This window comes from Pipra filicauda, unplaced genomic scaffold, assembly GCF_003945595.2.
Source record: "Pipra filicauda isolate LSUMZ 115617 unplaced genomic scaffold, ASM394559v2 scaffold15_size4787011_pilon, whole genome shotgun sequence".
NCBI lineage: Eukaryota > Metazoa > Chordata > Aves > Passeriformes > Pipridae > Pipra > Pipra filicauda.
Window position 1 is genome coordinate 2507217 of NW_024104096.1, and position 23692 is coordinate 2530908.

At 36.5% G+C, this 23692-nt stretch overlaps 1 protein-coding gene across 1 annotated transcript in view; it reads right to left on the minus strand.

The window, feature by feature from the left end:
* The window catches only part of LOC113982569 (gamma-aminobutyric acid receptor subunit pi-like), a 47651-nt gene that overhangs the window by 21308 nt on the left and 2651 nt on the right, over positions 1-23692 (minus strand). The window contains exons 2-5 of the mRNA XM_027710948.2: positions 17542-17630; positions 11524-11627; positions 1975-2042; positions 521-738 (exon numbers count right to left, since the gene is read on the minus strand). Coding sequence (XP_027566749.1) covers positions 521-738; positions 1975-2042; positions 11524-11627; positions 17542-17597 — 446 coding nt within the window. The 5' untranslated portion in view covers positions 17598-17630. The remainder of the gene's footprint in view (positions 1-520; positions 739-1974; positions 2043-11523; positions 11628-17541; positions 17631-23692) is intronic.

The following is a 23692-nucleotide window of genomic DNA, read 5'->3' on the forward strand; positions in this document are numbered from 1 at the left end:
CACCCTATTATTTACTGGTATCTAATGTGCAAGAATAATAGCATCCCAAACAGGAAAACACTCCAGATGATCTGGGTTTAGCAGCAGTCTAAAAAGGGCACTGTTTGCTGCCTTCTCACTTACAGTGCACATTTTCCTTTGTTATTTTGTAATATATTTTAAGATTTGGTTATATTTATCAAAACCTATTATAAAGAATAATCCACAATAAATAATGCAAGTCAATCATCACAGCTTGCCTTCCCCTTCATTGCAAACAACTGGAATTGCAACATCCAATTCCTGTATTTGGTCTACATGAAAGCAAAAGGGTCTAATTAGGGAAGAAGAGAAGATCTATTATTACATTTAATAATTTATTCATATTGGCCAATAATATTATTATTCATAGAACTACAAGGCCATGCATATTCTACTTTTACAAATAGAACCATTTTCTTAAGCAAAAAATACGCTAACCTGGAAAGTTTAAAATGTAAGTAGATGCCAATTATAAAGGCTGACACATGGATATACACACCGTATAGCATACAAGACTGTTCCATTAGGGTATATTCTTATAAGACGATTCTCAACAGTGACATCATGAAGAAAAGACCTTTTTGAATCCACTATGAATGTATCTGGTACCCAAAGCATTTCCACAAGCCGACCATCTAAGCTTAAACTCTTATTACCATCGAAACAAAGTCTCTCATCAGTCCATCGCTGCCTTAGAAATATGGTAGCTGTGTAGTCCTGAAAGAGAAAAAACCAAAATTATCATAAAAAGGAAGCCTGTGTTGTATTCCGTTTTACAGAAATATAAGGAAACAGCTGTTGTGCACAAATAAGCTGTGACTCTCCATGTCCAACAGCAGCTGTACTGACTCTCATACTGACAAATTTACTAGCACTCAATGTGAGGTGGTAGATTTTGTTCTTACAGTAAAAGCTGATGGCCTGAGTCTGGGGCTATAAATCAGCTGAAGTCATTGGAACTTTGTAAGCAGATAATCTGGCTCTGTAAATCTTTAAATTTTAGAATTATTTATGTAAGTGGTTCCAAACATAATTTTGTTTGCATAAACTACTAAATAAATAATGATTTTTTTTTTAAGAACACTTTGGAAAAAATTGAATAAATTCCGATAGACAAAAGAGGTTAGTGAAACAAGAATCATCATCTTTTAGCACAATTTATCCTTTCTGCATCACAAAGGAAACAGTGGTACCAAATTTATCAAGACCTTGAATATAACGTTCAGCCAATTCCCCTTCAATTGAGATATGCCTTGCAGTCCTACGTTAAAATAACACTATTTCCTAACATGTTTTAAATCAACTTTTGATTTTATGGAGTGTTTTTATCAATATTATAAATTCATCTGAAGTTCTAACCTTACTTCCCCCTTTCTAAATAGTAACTAATAATTACTAATACACTAATATTTAATAGGTGATTAATGAATTTTGGCTTTTATTTTATGTACAAATGGAAGATCTTTAATTAGAAAATATATTCCATTTCGTAGTTTGTTCAAAAACAAATGATACAAATTTCATGAAACACAGCTGGAATAAATTAATGTGTGACAGTAAAAATAGAAGAGAAAAACAGTCTAAGTTCAGCTGTGTCTAATCATAAGGAAAGACAGTGACTTCAAAGGCTCATGAATACATTTTCATTTTTCTAAAATGCATAAAGATTTAGACATTTAATCTGGAAAATAAATACTGATCCACATACCTTTCATTAAGATTAATACTCAGTAGCAAAGTTCTGTTTGTATCTGTGAGAGGTGTAATTTGCAGCTGCATTTTTATATTTATTATAGTGCTATAAACTATATCTGTAGTAAAAAATAAAATTCCACCTCCTAACCCACTTTGACTTCACAAGGAGACAAGCCCAAAGTCACATTGCCAGCAGCTGTAAGCACAAGACATTAGCTTATCAAGCAGAACAAAAAAAGACTGCAAAAGCTACAATACCATATTTATTTCTGATATTGTATCAATGCTTGCAATATCCATACTCATTCCAACTGACACAGGACCATCTGAAAAAAAAAAGAGGAAGTCAGAATGTAGCTCATAGTTCTTTCATACTCAGTTTTCAGGAGAACTGGCTACAAAATCTTCCAGGTTTTTTTCTAAATGTTTAGAAGCTTTCTTAAGAAAGGAAATATTTCTCAAATTTAAATTATGCAAGAATTCTAATATTTGTAATGAAAATGTAATACTTTTAGGCTAACAGTGTCTTAGTTTTAATAAACAGGCTTTATTTCTTAAATACTTCCCAGTTTATATGATTTTTCCCCAGAAAAAATGTGCTGGGGAACGTGTTACACAATAAGGTGTGGAAGGCAAAATCCCCATGATACATCACACTCTTCGACTCTGAGGTGCAGAGCAGTGGAAAGAATTCTTCCAGTTGCAACATCTGGTCCATCAGATGTTAGCAGACTAAGAAGTTTCACCTGGCCATGTCACATGGTTAATATCCAGATGGCACAGCTGAGTGACTTTATTAACTGCCCATTTAGGAAATTATTGTATATATTGTGCCATTGCATTTTAACATTTTGCTTTCAACCACTAGCAGTAATCTTGGGATATTTGCATTTCTAAAGGAAAACTAGTAATTTAATTTTCCTTTTAATATTAATATGAACTGAAGGCTCATTCAGCGTGATTAATACCTTACCTAAGTAGCTGTTATTGTAATGTTAGTATGCTCAGATTCTCGTTTCCTTCTGAACATGCATTTCACAGTATTGGAAGGAAGATCACCAGCTGTGCATTTTAAAATGCAGAATTTGTGCAGAGCTTTCACAGAAACATTATTCCTCGTTGCGTATGTGCAGAATAATTAACAGAGCACTTGTACAAGGAAATTAATATTAAATAAATGCATCTTTCCAAGCAATTGAGAAGCAAAGGATATAGTACTGAGAAACAGAGAAATATTTTAGGTAAGGTCTACAAAACTGATAGTGCCCATATATTACAGACACACTGCTGAAAGCCCCTCATGGTTCCTTGCAATGCATTATATGCAAAGCTCCTATATGGCCCCAAATGACACTCAGAGGAAGATGGAGTTGAACTCTACCCGCCCTGAGTAACATTAAGAAAAAAATATATCATTCTAAGTCACATAACTGTACTAGTATTTTTATTTTTTCCAAAATAGTTTCTATTTGCAATGCATATGTTAAAGTCATTAAGCACCTATCACTCCTGAAAAAATATATAAATCCTTTGTTTTGGACTCAGTTGAAAGTTTAAATATAAAGCTCCAGCTTAAAGCAGGACTGTAGGTTTGCAGCATGCCCAGATGGTAACCCGTGTGTTTATTATATACTATAAAATTTTATATAGGATTTAGAAGAAATTGTTTATCTATTAGAAGATGACTCTGGAATGAAAGCAACTGAAAATCTCTCAGATCACTGACAGCTTGTTCTTCTGTTTCTTTCCATTCTTTTCAGGTTTTGATACTCCAATAATACATTTATGTTTTCTCCCTCTAGGATTAAAAGCTCAAGCCTCCAGGAAACTCAGCCCAACTTCCTGGGGTGCAACAGCAACAGAGACAATTAATACTTATGCTTACCATTGTACTATATCATTATTACAGGTACCATGTTGCCAGCCCCAGAACATATGTCAGACCCTCAAAATTCATTAAATTTTAAAATAATCCATTTTCTGATTTTTTTCAAGTCTTCCTACAGATTCTCATGTATGACTGTAGCAGAGCATAGTGTTGCCAACTGTCACACAATTATTTGGGGGGAACCTCATCCTGCAAGACATATGCCTAATGATCAACCATCCTAATGAGAGGACAATGCACTGTTCAGATGGTTATGTGGGAATCATGGCTGGGAATAATCAGACTCTTTTTATTATATCCTATTTTATTGGCTGGAACAACACCTGATCCTTGCCTAGTAAGGTAATACAGATATGGGGAAATGTTCACTAACAGCATTACAGTATCATCAGTGCTATTGTTACACATATGAGAGGAAAAGCTAATTTTCCCAGATTACTGAAATTAAGTAGGGTTTAATTTTTCTGGAATCACACAAACAGGAACGTGTAGATCTCTTCCTTCTTTCTTTCCTGTTGAAGTATTTTTCAAAATAGTCCTGAGTAACACAACAGTATTGTAGTGTTAGAGAATCACAGAATCAACTAAGTTGGAAAAGACCTCTGAGATCATGGAGTCCAACCTATGACCTAACACCACTTTGTCAACTACACCATGGCACTAAGAGCCACATCCAGTCTTTTCTTAAACACCTCCAGAGATGGTGACTCCACCACCTCCCTGGGCAGCTCATTCCAATGCTCTTCTTCTTCACTCTTTCTGTGAAGAACTTCTTCCTAATGTCCAACCTAAACCTCCTCTGGTGCAGTTTAAGACTGTATCCTCTTGTCCTACTGCTAGTTGCCTGGGAGAAGAGACCAATATCCACCTGGCTACAAGCTCCTTTCAGGTAGTTGTAAAGAGTGTTGGGTGACTCCCAAACACCACAAGACCTCTAGCTCAGGTTAAGAGGTACTTCAAGCTCAAACACTGTGCTAGCACAGACTTGCCTTGAGGTTCAAGTGCTAAGGAGTGGTAGTGCAGTCAGGGCAAAACCATCCTGTTCCACTAGCCCCAGCTGACAGCTGGCACAGGCCGAGTGCTCTAGTCTGTCAAGCCCAGCACTCCTGAAAACTCAGCAGAAAATTATATCACCTAAGATACAGCAACATGCTGTATGGGAGGAGTTCTGCAGGAAAATAACTATGAAAAGGATCTTTATTAATAGCATACAAGCTGCTGAGAACTGATTCGCTACAACGGTTAGTCAAATCAGAACGACATTAATAGTAAAATGCTGATTTCTTTTTTTGCGTGTGAGGCTAAATGCTTTTTTAGAAAGGCACTATAAATTGTAAAGTATTAATAACAGAATGAGTCTGCCCATAATTATTCACCAGGGTTTTCCCTGAACTTCCTCTGAATGGTCTCCTGTTGACAGTGTCAAAAACTGGGCAGGAGACCAGATGAGGCAGCCAGTTCCTACATTTCCATATGTTTGGCAGAAGCTGTACGTACAATGACAACTTCAGAAGAAATCTACTGACCTTCAGAAAACAACTAAAGTCAGTCTGTCCCGCATTAGCGAAGGAAATCTTCAATGCATGGCAAAGGCTTGCCAAAGGGAGTGCCTTGTTAAGCAATGGCTGTGCAATCTAAGCAACATACATTTTAACTTTAAATTTCCCTGTAATTTATGTACAGGGACTGTTCCTTTATGCACTTTATAGATATTCGTAGTGATCTCATACGGGAAAGCAGACAGAAGAGTGGCAGACAGCATACCTAAAAATTAAGTTTGGAGCACTGCAAAGATCCCAGCCTGTTACACTTGGTAGTAACAAAGTAACCATCACTGTGTCATGCGTGTGCCTACTACTGAAATGGATGGGCACTATCAATAACTTGCAGTGCTGAGCTGTTCGTGTGAGCTCTTTTTCATTCAGTTTAAGAAAACATAAAGCAATTCTGACATTCAGAAACACCTCAAGAGAGGTGGCTTTTTGTAAGAACATCTCATCTTTTCAGCAACACTGGATAAAATACTGCAACTCTAGCAGAGAATTAGAAGGAAAATTATCACTAGAATAATTCATTATAGGTTCCTAAAAAATTGATTTTTTTCTCTCTGATCGCCAGCTTTGCTTTGGTTTAGAGTATTATGGAACTCTTACATAAAGAGATACATTATGCTTAGACCTTTTCCAGTGCATTAAAATTCCCACCACAAGATATTTTTCTTGACAAATATTTACATTAAGAAACTGGACAGATTAAGAGAGGCCTTCTGACAGATCTCAACTGTAATTCTTGATATAAAGACATCAAAAGACAGACCCATTTCTAGCAGGAATCAGCTTCAATCCTATTTGTTCACATCAATAATCTTTAGACAGTGATGTTGCTTCACTGGTACAGTTTGTGGACAAGACAAAAATTGGTGGAGACTTGTTAAATCACTCGTCAAAAAACACATTTCAATATAGCCAAATGCAAGCAATTAATGTGGAGACAAATAATGCAGGCAGTACATACTGGATAAGAAACTATCTTGGCAAGCAGTGCCTTTGAAAAGGATTTAGAGGTTGTCACAGATAATCATTTCAACATGCTCTTTCCATCTTGTGCTTTGGCAATGGGGAGTAACGCACGAAATTAAGCTATCTTGCAATCTACTCTGTATTGGCAAGACTGTTATGGGATGACAGTGACACAATTCGTTTTCCACATTTGAAAAAAAATATGCAAACAGCAGACAGAGCTTATGTGATAGAAAGAAATATTCCAGAAGACAAAAAATTTGGAAGCTTAATATCAGAGCATATAACATAAAAATCAAGGAACATCATTTACTCAGCTCCTCAAAGAGAAGCCAGAGAAGTGATTTGTCCAATGTCACAAAATGGATCTAGTAGTAAGTTGTGCACATTCTTTGGCAAAGCAAAGCAAGATGACAGTTGATGGAAGCTAGACACAACATGAAACTTCAAATAAATTGATTCTTTTTCTAACTGAACTTAATCACTGTTGGAAAGTTAGAGTCTCTAGAACTTTGCATTTAGGGGCTGGGGGGTGGAAAAATCCCAAACCAAAATCCAAACTGTTCTGTATGCAGGAAGCTGGGTTTGGTGGCAGTGAGTCTCATAGTGTCTCTTAGTTCCATGGAAAAGGAAGGAAAATCTATGCTGAAGTTTACATATTCTGGGCTTTTTGCCTTTCTCTGAAGGATTAGACATTGGCTAAGTGGGACATAAAATGCTCTTTAAATCATTTAAATCATCTTTAAATGATGATTTTTTTGGTATTTCTTTCTCACATACCCTGTCAGTTTGCCTCAATAAATCAAAGGGTGTTAGACACAGCTAACATTGTGATATCTCTGGGTCTCTTTGGGGGTAAACTGTACACTTCTGAAGACTTCATCTAAATAAATTCATAGAACTTAATATAAACAGCATCTGAGGAAAAAACCCCATGATGACTGACCTTACACAGAAGATTGGACTCGTAGATTTGATTTGCTTTCATTTAAAACTTAAGACCATGAAATGTATTACTCATTACAAAGCTAAGGAAAATAATCTTTTAAATGTGATTTAGAATAACTGATTTAAGCATGACACCTTTCTACACCACTTGAAAGCAGCTTCTATATTCAAATGTACTTAGCTGTGACCTTTTCCTAGTCTCTCTTTTTAATTAGAACACTTAAATTATCACGTTCAATCACAGAACAAAATCTATTTGTATAAAATTATTTACAACATTTTATGCATCCTTTAACAACTCTATGAACCTCATCCAAGGCTCACTGAAGTCAGCAGGAATAACTCATTAATTCAGAGAGGCTTGGCACAGCAGCTGAAGTTATAAAATTGGTCTACACGGTTTCAGCAGAAAACCTGAGGTTGAAATCAACTTGTATGGCTGAGATAAAATGTTAGGGTTATGTAGCATATTTAAGGGAAATAACTGCACATTCTTAAATCCCTTACACCAACTTTTCTATAGAAGCATTACATATATGTCTAAAAGGATAGGATGGATATTATATTGAGGAGCAATATCTAGTATAGGTGTATTTCACATTCCAGTCAAAAGAATGGCTAAAATCATTCTAGATAGGTAATTTTTTAAAATTTCACTATTAGAACTATGTGTTCAGTTTATGAAGACTTGCTTGATGAACCAGCTCTAAGAATGACACTAAATGCTATAGATAAGGAAAGAGAACATTTTTAATAGTAACATTCAGATGATGGCAGAGCTAAATAACCAGTTCAGCTGAGATTCCTCTGTACTAAACAGTGATTTGGCAACTGGTGTGTGCCACCCACCATGGACAAACATAAAGCTCTCAGCCAACTTTACTTGCAAACCTCTGTCATACTAAGACTGGCTTCGACTAATCCAACTTTGGGCACATAATTTAGGTGCTTGGAGATGGAAATGACAGTCTGTGTTATGCAAAAATTGGAACACTTGGGTAGCAACAGCCTGAAGGGTGACTGCCAAGGAAGGAGATGACTAAAATAAGGTGAGATTAATCCAGACTTAAAATCTAGAAAAGCATTAGTTTCAATTCATGCAAGGAGAGAAGAAGACAGTTTTTATGTTGTTTTGCACAGTCACTGGATTCAAATGAAACATATCTTCATGGTCCCCTTGTTAATGACACTAGCTGAGTTGGATGTGCTTGGGTAATTTCCAGTCATCTGCCAATCTCAGCACAAAAGGACCAAACACAAACTAATAGGCAAACGGAGGGTTTATTAAACTAAGAATTTATGAGCTGTCATAAAATTGCCTTGACTAGTAAATATTTATGTTTGTTCTGGCTTTAGGAGAAAGGAACTTTCATTTTATGATCATTTGTTTATACCTAAAGCTTTCTTTTCAGGACTAAACCCCCATTTTGCTAAATATTAAGGAGTTAAGTGTCACTGATTTTGTAAGAGTATGATTGTATCTTGGCAGCAAGCATCGATTCTAAAATTCCCAATTCCTGACTGAAGAAAATTTTCAAGGACAAATAACTTTGAAATTACTTTGAATTATGTTATTCTAAAATTCAAGCTAACCCCTGGCCCTCTCACACTTGATAAAAATCACATTTCATAGTTCCACTGTGATTAGCTAATGGTAAGCTCAAAGCACTGTAGATGCCAACAAATAATATCATCTAGTTTAATGACAGATTTCTTCATGCATATTTATGAGCACGTATCTAACGCACAAATAAACAGAAATATGCATATTTTTGAAAGCAAAGGGATCTTGGCCTAAAATAAATTTTAAAAAAGGAAATCAAGTGTCTTAAGAAGGCTGATTTTAGCATATTGTTTTTGGGTATTTCTGCATATCAACATACACATATTAGTTTCCCATATATACAAATCCTTTCATGCATTGCAGACAGCAAACACACATCTCCAGATTAATATGCATATCAATCCTTTTCTGTTCATATTTCTAGAAACACAAGTTTGCTTCTAAGAGTATATCAGGACTGTGCAGGCTTCTACAGTAGCTGATGATCTCCACCAGAATACCCCACTCTATGTTTTTACCATGTATTTGTTCACTAGCCTACTCAAGTCTAACCAGCAGTTTGATCTTAAGATCCATCTCTAATTGGTCACTCTCTTACTATTAACATGCAAATATCATACCAAAGAAATTAAGGATTTGGGGAGAATAGGACAGGGGGAAGTTACAGAAGAGATATCAATGACTAAATTGATATTCTGGCTTCAACAACTCTTTGACAGCTGTGCTGTAGCCATTGATATAATTCTGAGTAAAGACAGTTCTATTGAAATCTTTCTAACAAAGAACAGATACAAGGTACACCAGCTGCAGGCAAATAACCATATCCATATAAAGAAGGAAAATATTACATGGAACCTAGCTGTAGTCACACAGATAAGTACGATCTGCAGGCTTGTTAAACTGAGGATTTGGGTAGTTCACTAGCTCTGCTTCTGGACCTAAACCTCATGAGAGGTGCAGCCCACATTGCCAGTAATAGAGAGGGGCTAGGGCTGGATAGATACACTTCCCAGCCCAAGCACATGCCTCTATCACGTGGAAAGTGACCCCAAATGATCTTGCAAAAAGCTACAGGTTCAAAAACTAGGATGAGCATTTCCTGACTTATCCTAACCTAAATTATTCCTACAAACTTATTTCTCACAAAACCAACAACCGTGCATTTAGAAATGGCATCAATAAAATGTATTTTTTCAGTGTCATCTCACTCCTTCAGCACTAGGGCTAATAAAGATCCATCAAAGATTTCTGAGGCAGTGTTTGCATGCCTGAGCTGCAGTGAGCATATGCAGCAATGCTGGCACTGTCTGGAGGTGCTAGACTGGCTCTGTGTGTGACAAAGACTTGATCATTGCTTGAGCCCCTCTGGGATTTCCAGGCAAACAGAGTGTCCTTAGCATCTCTCTGAACAAAGCACCCAGCCAGAAAAAAGGAACTACAGCCTTGCTGCAATAAAACAGCTGAGGGGAAAAAAAAAACCTGAGGAAAGAAAAGGGAGATTTGTAACTCAAAAGTGCTTTGCTGTTGGTCTTAATTGCTATCCTAGGATTTCTCAATGAAACTCTGCTGTCTACCGAAGCACATGAATCACGGCAGTGCCAATGAATTTCTAGTACTAACATGAAGTAATGAATAAAATATATTAATGGCCACCAAACACAGTTATTTTACATTATGAATTATCTCCAGTGAGAAAGGGTTAGTTTATTTATTAGAGTTACTTTTATATTTCTGAAAGTCTCCTTAGAGCATTAAATATTTTATAGCAGTTGTATCCCCAGCTGAGACAATTACCATAAAAACAAACAGATGAAATAGTTTTCATTTATCCTAAAATATAGATGTATCTTAATATTTTTATGAAACAAATTCAGAAATTGCACATGATGTAGAGTACCTTTATGGAACCAGGTATTTAGATAGCAAGAGGTAACAGTATGGTTTGAGAAACTCTTTAGTCAATTGTTTTAAGCAATATATAGAGGGATGTAAAAATCTTCATTTGAAACCTCGAACACTTCTGAATATCTAGCTTAAAAACTATTGCCTAGCATTCAGCCTGCAAGTTTATTTTCTGACAGACACATGCTGTTGAGCGTCTTTTCGACATTCAGAATATTTTCTTCTTCAGAGTTCTGCAGTTTCTCCAGAAAGAGATCTTCATGCCACCTCACAACTCTTCAATATTTCTGGTGTATGCAACAGCCTGACTCAAGCAAGGAAGATGTTTGTCACTGAGATTTCAGGTGTCCAGCTGACTGCACTGCAGGGCAGTAAAAACAGCCTTGGTGCAGTGGACAATGTGGGTCTTCCAATTTGGTGACCATCGCCTTCTGATGCAGGGAACTGACATTTTCGATTCATTTTCCCCCATAGTTTTGCAGTATATCTGTCCAGTGACCTTTACGACCTGAGGCAAGAATCATTTATTAAATAATTCTCTTGCAATCTTATAGTTGACGCATGTAATACTTCATATAGCAACAAGATTTGCCTTTGCTCTTGTGAACAGATTGATATATAAAGCTTTCTAATCTTTAATCAAAGATTTTTATAGTTATTGTTTAGGAATTCAGAGGAAATTATGCTCTTAAATAGGCAAGATGTTACAGCTATTTCATAAAGAAACATAGAATGATAGACAGGTTTCTAACAGGGTCTGGAAGTTTAGCTTGTGAATGCCTGGAATATATAAGTTTCACCTTAAGTCACAAAAGCTATTACACTTCTATTACACTTGTATCATAGAACATGTATAATCAGATCAGTCACTGTAAAACACAGAGAAAGAAAAAAGTACAGAAAAAAAAAAATTTGCTCTCACTGCTGAGTTTTAGACACCACATTATGTTATGGCTCAGTCTTATTGAAAGAGCTTTTCTACTTACTATCAAAAAATGGACGTAGATATTTGTTGTATCCTTTTATTATTTTTTGTATAGTTGGAGGTAGAATTTCACTTTTTCCTTCAGCTTCAGGAACTTGCATTGACCTAAAAGCAATTGAAAATGAGGATGTTTTAAAAAGACATTATCAATTATAGCAGAGATGACATTCCAAGAAAATGCTGTATTAGTTTCAAGGGTACTGTTGACTACTGTCCATCAGAAAACATATTATGAAATAGATGCATGTTAGCATTTTGCAGCACTGTAAAAAAAAAATTCCAGAAAATATCAGATTTCATAATCTACATTAGTCTCTTATAGGAAAAAAATATCACTTTCATAGCTTAAAGTCTATAGCTTCTTTAAATTTTATTATTTCTTAACTCTTCACCTGAGAAACAATCTTCTTTAATACTTTATCTGTAAACAGAGTATTATTGTTATAATCTAGGAATGTGGAAGAGATAATGACTGTTTATTTCAGTATTTAAAATTAAGCTTCTTTTTACGTAATGAAATACATTACATTTAGCTCTCAGAGAGAGAGAGAAACCAACGTCAGAGACTAGTGCATAAAAACACTCTTAAAATTCTGTTTTCACAACACAATTTTTAAATAGGTTATAGAAATAATCCTTTTGGGCAAAGTCAGTGAAGCATAGTAAGAATTCAAATACCTTGTTTGTTCAGAAAAAGCTAAAAATACAATCCATAGAAGTAAATATAAAGAATTACAAACCCCATTTTTACCCTGGGGTCCCTGCAATGGTCCCATGGGGGGTTCAGGACATGACAGTCATTGGATGAATTAAGAGTCTAAGAAGGATATATACCAAAATTGCAACTCTTTACTCAGACTCCCTCAGGATTCATTTTTATATATCCCTCTTCACCTTTTATAGGCCTTAATGGTTAGCAGCTGTGGGGGGACAGTTGTGGCCGTCAAGGGCTGTTACACTGTAGGTAGCAGTCCCACAGCCTTTTGCAACCAGACTTGTCTATCTCGCACTGGCCTCTTTAGCCACCAGCGCACTTGTAGCAAATGTGGGTAAAGCCCTTCCCAAATCTTCGTTCGCAAAGCCTAGACATGATGCCGATGATGAAGCAGTCCCATAGCAAAAAATATTATAACCTTGCTCTTAATTTCTACCTAACCCCTAAGGTGAGCACCCCAAGACTGTGAGCAGGGTGTGCTCACCCATCACAGATTCAGGCTGTGCTCTTCATTAATTAAAACACAAATGGTACTGACCACTTGTTGCCAATGATTTGAGAAAAGTGGGGTATGAATTATGAAGGTGAGAAGCAGACTTTTGACTCACTGAGGCTCAGCTGGCAGCAAGCAGAGGCATTGTCTGTGCTGATGGAGAGCAGCCACCTATATATTCATCAGGAGAGGGGATCTCTGTTTTTTACTTCCTTGCATGAGAACTGAGTGGTCACTAAAAGTGACTAGCTCTGCCCCTTAGCTCTCCTACAGTAGGTATCAAGAGCTGTAGCTGTGGTGGTTTGGCTCTGGGGAGAAGAGACTAATAGGTAAGGGGATACCAGTGTTTTGTGGTCTTTCTTAATACTGCTAAATCCTCACTGAATTTCTTATTCCCAGCTTTTCTTAGAGCTACTCCTGAAAACTCTGCTTGCTCTTCTGCATTATATTTCTCAGTCTTCTGTAGCTTGCCAAAGTTTGATCTTTTGTTTTTAATTTTGCTCTGTTTCTGAGAAAGTTTGAGTTGTTCTGTCAGGAAACTGTGGTTTTCATCCACTAGGAATAATCCGGTATCTTAAACTGGCAAAGCTTAAATGCTAAGATGATCTCACTGAATGCGCGTGGCCAAATCACACTGTGGTTTTAGATGTGGTGTCCACTGGCCTGAAGTGCTGCTATTGCTGTGTAATTTTCTGCTCACCAGACCCTATTCCCACAGAAGTAGCTGTTTTTCATTAGCTGCCTTGTAATACATATAGTTTAGATATTTGAAGTCCTATATTCTTCCTTATTTTGTCCCTGTTTTTTTTATTTCTTTATTGCTAGAGAACTATGTTATTACTTTACTCAGCCTTAAGAGTGGTCTTGAGTAATGCCAGCATTGAAATAAGGGAAGTTTCTCCTGTAAGTTTTGTCCTAAAGAAACAATTTCAAATTGAGTTGAAATATGAATCTAAAGACCTGTTTTATGTTGCACAAAGGTGTTAAAATTGGAAATGTACTTGAATGTAATTGACTTCTTAAATACTGTACTTCTAATTGATATCTAGGCTTTTGTAATTTACATATAAATTTTAGCAAAGTGTTTAGTGACCTGCATGAGTTTAATTTCACAGCAGAACTGGACTGTTCTTGAATAAGTCTTACATACTGTGAAACATAAAGGAAAACTTGTTTCTTTTCCACTGCAAGGGTATAATATTATTCTGCTGATCAGTATGCAATTGTACAGAGCTCTGATTCATTACCGTTAACAGCTATTTTCTGAAATATAGCTTTAAAACTTTTTATGAAAGTCCTTCCCTTAAATCATTTGAGATAATTCATGATTCTCCTCATTAAAACATGATGTGTACCTTTGTATCACTGGTCTTTTGAATGTTAAGGTTAAGTAAGAACTTGTTGGCCCGGGAAAGCTGTTGTGCAGTAATTGAGGCTCTGAATTAACAAGGCACTGTCCCTTGTGTGCTATCTGGCCATACAACCTTTGAGAAGACCTATAAGCCAATATGTGAGAGGAACCTGATGCCTCCTAAATGTGAGTGTTTGGTGTTACCATCCTGGTAACTTTGGGGATACTCAGAAGCAGATTGTCAGTGTTGAAAGACAAGGAATCTACAGAAGTTATGTGCCTTAAGGGGTTTGGCTTTTCTGTGTTTTAAGGGGTGATGCTCTGTTTCCTTTAAAGTGCTCTTTGATTCACATCCTCTCTTCATTGCTAAGCAAGAGTGAGCTCACAGCTCCAAACATTCACAAAGGATAAAAGTAAAAGCTGAGATTCATTCCACTTATGCATGTGCATCTTCTCATCAATTCATCTAAGCTTCTCTTTTACCCAGTATTTCTGTTGTTATATTTAACTATATGTTTTATAGTTAAATGCAGATGATGTTTTAGTTCCTTCATTTCCTTAATGTATGTGAAATACATTGGCATGCATTTAAGTATGGAATTGCCTTGAAACAGCTGTTCCAGCCACTGAGGAGAGAACATGCTTTTACAGAACCAAACTGAGTATATTTGTCAGCTGGGAATATCTATCTGTTCTGGGCTGTCAGTGCTTTAAATGCTTTAACTCATCAGCTTCAATGACCTATGCTTGCTTTCATAAAATCTGTATTGCAATTATTTATTTTCCCTAGTTATTCTTATGGCTCAAAAACTTAGTATTTTTATGGGCTTGGCTCAACTTGGAAGGTACAACAACTGCTTGTTATTTAAGACACTTTCAAGTTAGTGTCTTAACAGAATGGGGTAACTGGAGGGGAAAGAGGGAACATTTGCTGTAAACCATAGTATATATCACCACTTTAAGCAAAAGTACAGTCTAGACACGTGTAGGAGAATATTTTTCCTGGCTATTTTTTGTCAGAAGTTATGTATCATGAAAGAGACAGAAACACCTTAGAACTGAGGGAAGATAAACAAAATGCCAGATACAGTCTGAGCAAGCTTTTGAAGCACTCCCCTCAGGAAAACAAGAATAAAAAAAGCTTTATTTCAGGCAATTCACTGTCAGGAAAAGGGTTTACAGATGTAAATAAAGGTGTTACTTCTGGTTTCATACTTGTGCTCAACGATAAGGTTTTTTTATGGTCTTTATAGATAAACTGTAGCAAAATCTACTACATCACTGATTAATTCTCTGCAAAACAGACAGTACTGTCACCATTTTTTTGTTAAATGGTGAGGTTGAAACTGTAGTATTATGCTACCAAACTACCAGATACAGGAACAAACACTGAAGTGACATATGTACTCTTAAACTCAGTCAAAAAAAAAAAAAAGAAGTAAACATGCAACAGAATTTTCTCTCTCTGGCTCCATAAACCCAGGCTAATATTCTTTAATTTGAAAACACTCTTTCTGAAACAAATGAGGGCCCTTCTTAGGACTACATAGCATACATTTACTTAAGCTGATTCCTGATAATGATTTGGACTGCGTGTTCTATTGACTACTCAGATAAATTTGCCTCATTTTTTTCATTTCTACTTTAAAAAAATTAAAAATACTTCTGGGCTACTCCCCAGATATAGATTTTAATACTAAAAATAGGCCCTTGATGTGATTGTAATGTAATTTAATGTCAAGTGCTGAAAGTGAAGTTAAGAAGTCTCATTCGGGAAGGGAGAGACAGAAAGGGAAAAAAAAACAACCCCACACCATTACTGATTATAAAGTACTCACTAGAGGAAACTCTCTTCACACATTAACCAGAGCTTATACAGGTGGGTTATCTAAGGGACCGCTTGGGGAGAAATCATGTTCCTTGCTTTGGGTGCACCTCAGCCCTTGGATATTGCTCAGAAATATTTCTGTGTTTTAGTGCCAAGCAGGATCATTTTTGTTTTAAACAGCACTTTCACAAACACCTCTGCACTGGAAAAATGCATTTGTATACCTAAGCATCATCTTGTCTGTGAGATAACCAAGGGACAGAGCTGCTTCTCGGCCTATGTTTGGATTTGGGTGCAACAGGACGACAGCAGCTCAGTGCAGTGCATGTGTATCTAAGCTAAGGTGTTGTGCATTCACGTGACTCCCATGGATACCACACAGGAATGAACTCTGTGCTTCTGGATACTTAGAGCCATATGAAGCTGTAAGAAAATTCATAAAGTCTGTCTGATAATAATGAAGGCAACTATATACCACAGGCTGAGCTTCTGGGGGAATTTTGCCTCCTTATTACTTAGATGCTTCTGAAATTTTGTTAATCTCCTAGCAATGTTTTATTATTGCTAAGCCATAAGTCATCTAGTTATTACAGAATGTGGCGAGTCTCAGCTGATGAGGAAGGAAGGTGGAATTAGAGCAAGTGTGTTCTGGACGAAGACCTCTTTATAGTACTGAAAAAGGTGGGGGAAGTAGATGCTTTAAACTCCCTTTCAGCAGACTGTTCCACCTGCCCCTACAACTGAGTGAAAGTCTGTTTGCACACCCACTTGAGCTAAAGCTCAGGCTGAATCTTATATTGAGGAATTTAGTGAGACATGAAGTAGGTTAGGCAATTCTAGATAGAAAATTGGCTCACAGGCTTTAAATACTTCAGTTGAAGCTGATGGTGACAATGTTTAATCATCCATGCTTACATTTTCTTATTAGAATTACTTATAAAGAATATTTTTCCCCATTTTTATATCAGCAATATATTTTAAGTGCTCCATTTCTATCTTAAGTTTTTTTGTCATGGCAACTACACTTTTAGAAGGGTTGCTTGTACACAGAAGGGATCATTTTCACTTTCCAGCTTAACACAACTCAGATTTCCTCAAGACTTCATGATTTCATCAAGAGAGAATAAGAAAACAGTATTTTAAAGAGGTAATTCTTTCTAAGATACTCTCCTTTTAGTGCACAATGATGATTTTACTATCTCAAGCTTGTAGTAAATCCAGGTGGACGGTGTGCTTCTGTCCTTGGGCAAGGTACTATGCTACAGGCAAGGACCTTGTGCTCGTCTAAATTTGTTAAGCATCTGAAATGCTATTCACACTCTCTACCCAGTCATCCTCCATTCAAGGACCATTTGTTTAAGTTAAATTTCATTCTTTTTTTCCCTATCCATGTTTCCAATTAAAAAAATCTGTAACTCAATCTAGGCAGCTGAGATTCATGAAGTTCAGTCCTGTATTTCTGTTATTAATACCCCGGTTCTTTAATATTTGTAAGAGACAACATTCAACTGTCAAGAGGATTTAACTTTGTTACCTGGTCAGATATCTTTTATAATAAATTTACTTATAATTAGAAATAACAGATAATATTATAAATTGAAGAAATAATATTTTTTAGCAAATAATTCTTACCTATAGAGGATCAATAGAAAAAGGGCTCTCAGACTGCAGCACTTAAGACTATACATTGTCACAAGTTGTTTCAGAAGTTCTTGTGGCTCCTAAAAACAAAAGGTGCAGAGGTAATGTTTTACAACATATTTGCTTTTCAAATACACTAATTTCCCAAGGTTTTCAACACTTGTATCTTGAATGGCTTCTACTATAAATGTATTGGTAAATATCCACATCAATTAGAAAACTCTCAAAACTTCAAAAAAAGAGATGGCATCAGGATTTATTTAACTTACCAATAGAAGATGCATTCCAGTAACCTATAGCTCTTTCGTTTTTGCCTCTGCCCTTTAAATATTAAGAAAATTGCTAAAAATATAAATATCTATATTATACATAAATATATAAAAAATAATGTAATCATGTGCAGGAGAATTGCAAACACTGAATTTTTTCTTTCCTATTCATGCTTGTAAATGAGTGCATCTCTGGCACATCAGTGCACTCCTTGTAATGGAAACACATAACCCCACCATAGAACACAGAGCTGTTTAAGAGCAACATCTCAGGTTCATGGGTAGTATCCATACCTATGATATGTAACTTTGCTAATCCTTTTGTTTACAAGAAAAAATGAAATTACATGCTTCTACCTCTAGCTATTAAAAAAAAAAAATCCTTTGACCCTGTATAAATAATCATATATAAGCATCCACATTCTGAGAATGTTTGGCTGAGGCAAGATGTTTTCCTCTGAATGGGATTTCTTTGCTTTTGTCAGTGTGATTCACATCCAGAATGGTTATTTTAAGTAATCTGTCAGCTCTGTAATCCACTTCTGCTTGAAAAGAGTATCAATCCATAGTTTAATGCAGTCATGCAACAGATCTGAAATTCACAGACTGTGCACACTTTTGCTATATTTCATCGGAGCAGAGAAATGTTATTTTTCAGACTTGCTTCAAAACTCTAAAAAACCCCACATGACAGGAATGTTACCTACCGAGAATCTGCAAAATAATATTTAAATGGTAATAAATAAAAATGAAATATCTGTTGCAGGTTTTAGGAAGGGACAATCAAACATAATGTTTCCAGCGTCCAGAATGAGTTTTGCAGGAGTATCTTGCAGTTTAATTTCCCAATAAATTGCTACTAGTAAAGAATTTGAAGCTTCGCAACTTGAAGCTTTGTTTTACCATCCTTTAGTAACCAATGCAAAATGTTAGCAAACTTTTTTAACCCCAAAGTAATTTTCCATTCAGTCTGTAGTTCCAGTAAGAGTAATACTAGTGGTATTTACTTAAATTAATGCCATGTGAATGGTACATGACTTTTACGTAACAGTGAAGTGACAAAATGAGTTGTTAATGTCTCCAAAGAAAAAGGAAAGCCATTTAAATGGCTTTTAAAACGAGTAAACATTCTCAGCATCTTTGATACTTTAGGCATACACCAGCCTGATAAATATTAATGTCAAAATAAATCATATACTCCTCCTGACTTCCACAGAAAATCACGCATGAGACGTTAAGAGAGCTGGTAATAGGAAAAAACAGCACAAATGGGCAGATGGTGTTGTCAGAACATTGCTCTCTACATGCTGATTCTGTAACACTCCTGGTGCAGATCGTGGGATCTCTTTTGTGTGTCTCATTTTGGGCTTGGATGCTTTCTACATTCATTATGTTTATCTCACAGGAAAATACGCTAAAAATAAAAAGCCTCTTACCGACTTTATAAGTACTTCATAAAGCTGCTTTTACGTTTAGCTTTTGAATTGCTACTATGAGCTCCTAATATGTCTGAAGATCCTTTATAAACAGATTAAGGGAACCTATGGATATTTCCGTACTTATTTGATTTTAGCTTTTACAGTACTGAAGATCAAAAGGAGTGGGCTGATTACTGATTTCTTTCTAAAGCAGCTGGTTTACCTTTAGATCTTTACCAACATCTAATACAGCAATTTTATGGGAGGATGGGGTGGAGGATTTTGGTCTTTAACATATGGAAGGTCAAATCCATACTACAATGCATGGATTACTTTTGTATGCTCAGGAAGAGAGAGCGTGGAAATAACAGGAAGGACAGCATCTGTAATTTCTATACAAGAAATACTAATCAAGAGATCTAATTGCCATGTCAACTGGCATCCCATCACTGCAAAGAGACACTTCATGCCAGTCACGGAAGAGAACTGGGCAGCTATTGAAGTCTTAAGAGGTTTCACAGCTAATACTTAAGCTGGATATATAAATCTCTGCTGCATGTGTGTACACGCTTGCATGCGCGCACACATTTTCTCTGCTGCCCTTTTTCATGGGGCTTACTGAGCTGGTTTGTTCTGTTGAAAAGCCTGCCTCTTGGCATGTTTGCACATCTGGACCTTTCCTGTCATGCATTTCTTTGTCAAATACTATACATTCACAGCAGGATTACTTCTTGCTTATGTGTACCTATGTAACTACTGGTATTTAAAACTAGTTCAGCAAAACCCATAATATTTTCCTCTCTCACAGAGCCTAGAAAAAGACACGACTTGTTTTCCGCAAAGAATATTGAGCCATTTGGTTTAACTAGACAGACTTCATGATGTCCAGGCTATTATGCATATATTGACACATCTTCATGTTCTAAACATATCATTAAGTAACTGAGGTGAAGGTAAAAAATCTGCCCCAGTTTCTCATACGATTAGACAACAACACTTTTCTACTTTTAATCACATCAGATTAGGATTGTAAATGCTATCTAATGTTTTGGCATTTCTCTTGGGAATTCAGTATTTATTATCTTCAGCATGACAGGAAAAGTGAATTATGCAAGTTTCACAAACCTTTGAGATTGAAATGGGATGAGGCAGACAGCTGGCAGAGGTAGTAGTAGTATCCTAAAATTTCACTGGAAGTGAATTTTGTGTGAATGAATCAAAGGATGAGATGCCTGTTATACCAAAATATCTTATGTGCAAGTGGATGCATGGGAAAGACTAAAAATTATTAGATAATGCACTTTGTCATATGGTAGTAGCCATATGCCTGAATTCCCATGGCTGTTACTGCAGGCATCTAAAACCGTGTGTAGAATTATCTTAAAATAAAAAGCAGATGGTGGGTTTTAGAATATCAGCTGAATTAGCATTGCAGTTGCATTTTACTTCCTGATCCAAACTGTTGAATGATAGTGCCTTTAAATGCTTGACTGAAAAGCAGCTAGAAAGTCAGAAGCAATTCACCCACAATGCCAGGGAAGTACAACTACCTCCCCTGCTCTGGATTCTCCTACTTGCACTGCCTACTAGAACTGCAATGTAACCAGTGAGATTTTATATTCTTTACTTCATCCTCTGTTTGTTAGATCAATACGAACCAACTGGAGGGGAAATGATGGAAAGCTGGAAATACTAAGGACTCAGTGGGAGAAGGGTAGTGGGGAAATGGAAGGCAGCTACAAGATAAGATTAAAAGTAGAGAGGCAGACAAAAAAAAAAGGAAAAACACCTACAGGATATGGCCCCAAAATGCCACTGTCACTTGCAGATTCTTCACTCATTCTTCACTCCTACCCTTGCTTTTATTAAATTGGCACCTGGCACTGTATTGCCATTTTCATTGGCTTCTCTTGTTCTGATCGGTCTTCCTTACTATTTTAATTTCCAAGTTACACAGAAAATAATTTATTTCCCTTCAGCTGGCAACTAAGCCCCACACAGTTTCTCACTCACTACTGCCTTGTGGGGAGAGAACTGGAAGAATAAAAGTGAGAAAACTCATTGGTTGAGATAAAGAGAATCTAACAGGTAAAGCAAAAGCCATGGGTGCAGGCAGGTGTTCAGCCATCCCCAGGAAAACAGGGCTCCATCGTGTGTGATGGTGACTAGAGAAGACAAATGCCATCACTCTGAGTGCCACCCATCTCCCACCCCTTATTCCCCCAACATTATATTCTGAGCATGACACCATATGGCATGGAATATCCCTTGGGTCAGTTGGGGGTCAGCTGTCCCAGTTGTTTTCCCTCCCAACTTCTTGTGCACCTCCAGCCTCCTCACTGGTGGGGTGATGTGAAAAGCACAAAAGGCTCTGTGCAAGCTCTGCTCAGCAATAACTAAAACTTCCCTGTAATATCAGGACTGTTTTCAGCACAAATTCAAAACACAGCCCCATACCAGCTATTGTGAAGAAAAGTAAATCTACCCCAGCCAAAACCACCACGGCTTGGAAAAGTCAACTGCGTACAACAGACTGACAGTAGCCACTAACAGAAAGCACTCTCTGGAATAAAGTGCTGTGCTATCTGTCTTTGTTAATCTGGATGCCTGTTTATAATAGCTGTAGTTTCGTGATACTTCCTAAGTGTCCCTGAAATACACAGATCATGAAAGAGAAGGAAACGCAAAATTTTCACACATGAAAGTAATTTTTCTTTTTAGGATTAATACTGCAGAGTCTGCAGCTTGAGTGAAAAGTAACAAGAGAGGTTTTTTAATGGGGCAAATTAGAAAGAAGGAATAAAACACAGCAGCAGCAAAACTCCAGGTCTAACTGGAGAATTGACTGATGAAAGTGGACAAATGCATGTGTCTGCATCCTATTACAAGGGGCACCCTCTTATTTGGCTGACAAACTGGCTTTTGGCATACCAGCTAGCTTGTTTCTAAACCTTAGGCACATCTGACCTTGCCTAGCATAGGCATAAACCATGTAGGTCTCCTTGGGCAAGTAATCAAAGTAGGATTGGAAAGTAGCTGTCTTGTCATGTTTTCTTTACAGACAAGCAGTACAGGAGCCATCTGTTATGACAGTGTTATGTTAGCAATTGGATGGATGTTAGGTCTCTACTGGTGCTGTATCTGGCAATAGTTCAAAGTGAAATACTGGATTCTATTTATGCTATAATGTTCTGATCAATACAATTGGCACACGTGCCAGGTAATAGAAAGTGTCACTTTCTCAAGGAAACACTTGGGAAGTTACTCCAATCTGAAAGCATGTTCTCAAGTTCTATGCTCTGCGATGTTTTGTCAAAGATATTGTTCAACAACAGAAGGTCATACTGTTAAAATAAGTAGAATGAATTTAAGATTTACCAGAAATGAAAACTGTTTCTCTGATGTAAGTGAAACTCCATAATTAAAAATCATTTATATATGTATAAGGCATTTCATGAGAGTCTAAAACTTTCCCAAATAAATCTGTATCACAAATATGTTTGTTTATTAAAAAAAAATAGTACAGCAAGATTTCAGGCTGTATCAGCAACAACTCACTTATTTCAATGTCACAAATAATGTACAAGTTAACATGTAAAATCACTGTCCTCAAAATACACCTTCTGGAAGGTCAGAATCAAAGTCAAATCTTTTGTTGCAGCCATTTTTAATTTTTTTTTAGTATCAGCACATCTAACCATAAAAGGAGTAAGGACTAGCCATTAATATTTACATAATTAAGTATATGAGTACTGTCTAATTGTTAGAGACATTTGGTGCTCTAGATTGAGCTCTGTATTTCTTGCCAAGTTCCCTGCACTATCAATTTCATGAACATCAAAGCCTTAGAGTAACTTGCATACCCTATAATAGGATTATTTTATATGTTTATCTGTTGTTTTCACTCTGTGCATTTTGAATAGATTACATATTGTGGTTTAGCTGGGAAATAACTGGCAAAGATGCTGTTAGTGTTACACGGTTTTTCTGGAAAATGAATTTCAGATGCATAACAACTGGGTGTTTAGGATGACAATACAATTCTAGGAGTTACCTTCATGAGGCAAGTGCCAGATGTCCTATTTCCAACCAGCATAACACTGAACTGAAAGGTTTCAACAATGTACAGAAATAGATGTGGTAATAAGCATTCACAGAATAGATTTTAAGAAACGAATGTGTTCATATAACTGCTTAAAGCTAGTGTTCATTATGAACTCTGCTTTTATCTATTAACAAATCTATAGCAAATGTGTTATACAGGCTATTTTCCAGTTAAAAAAGGCAGTGAACTATCTCCACTTTGTTCCTAAACATGGTATTAGAGAGCTGACAATCAGAAGTTTAGCAGATTAGTGGTGTTTGAGTCATGGCTTATGTTTACTGCCGTTTGTAATTATCCAAACAAATCATAAGTGTATGGGGTTCTTAATGGTTGTTTAGACGTGTATGTAG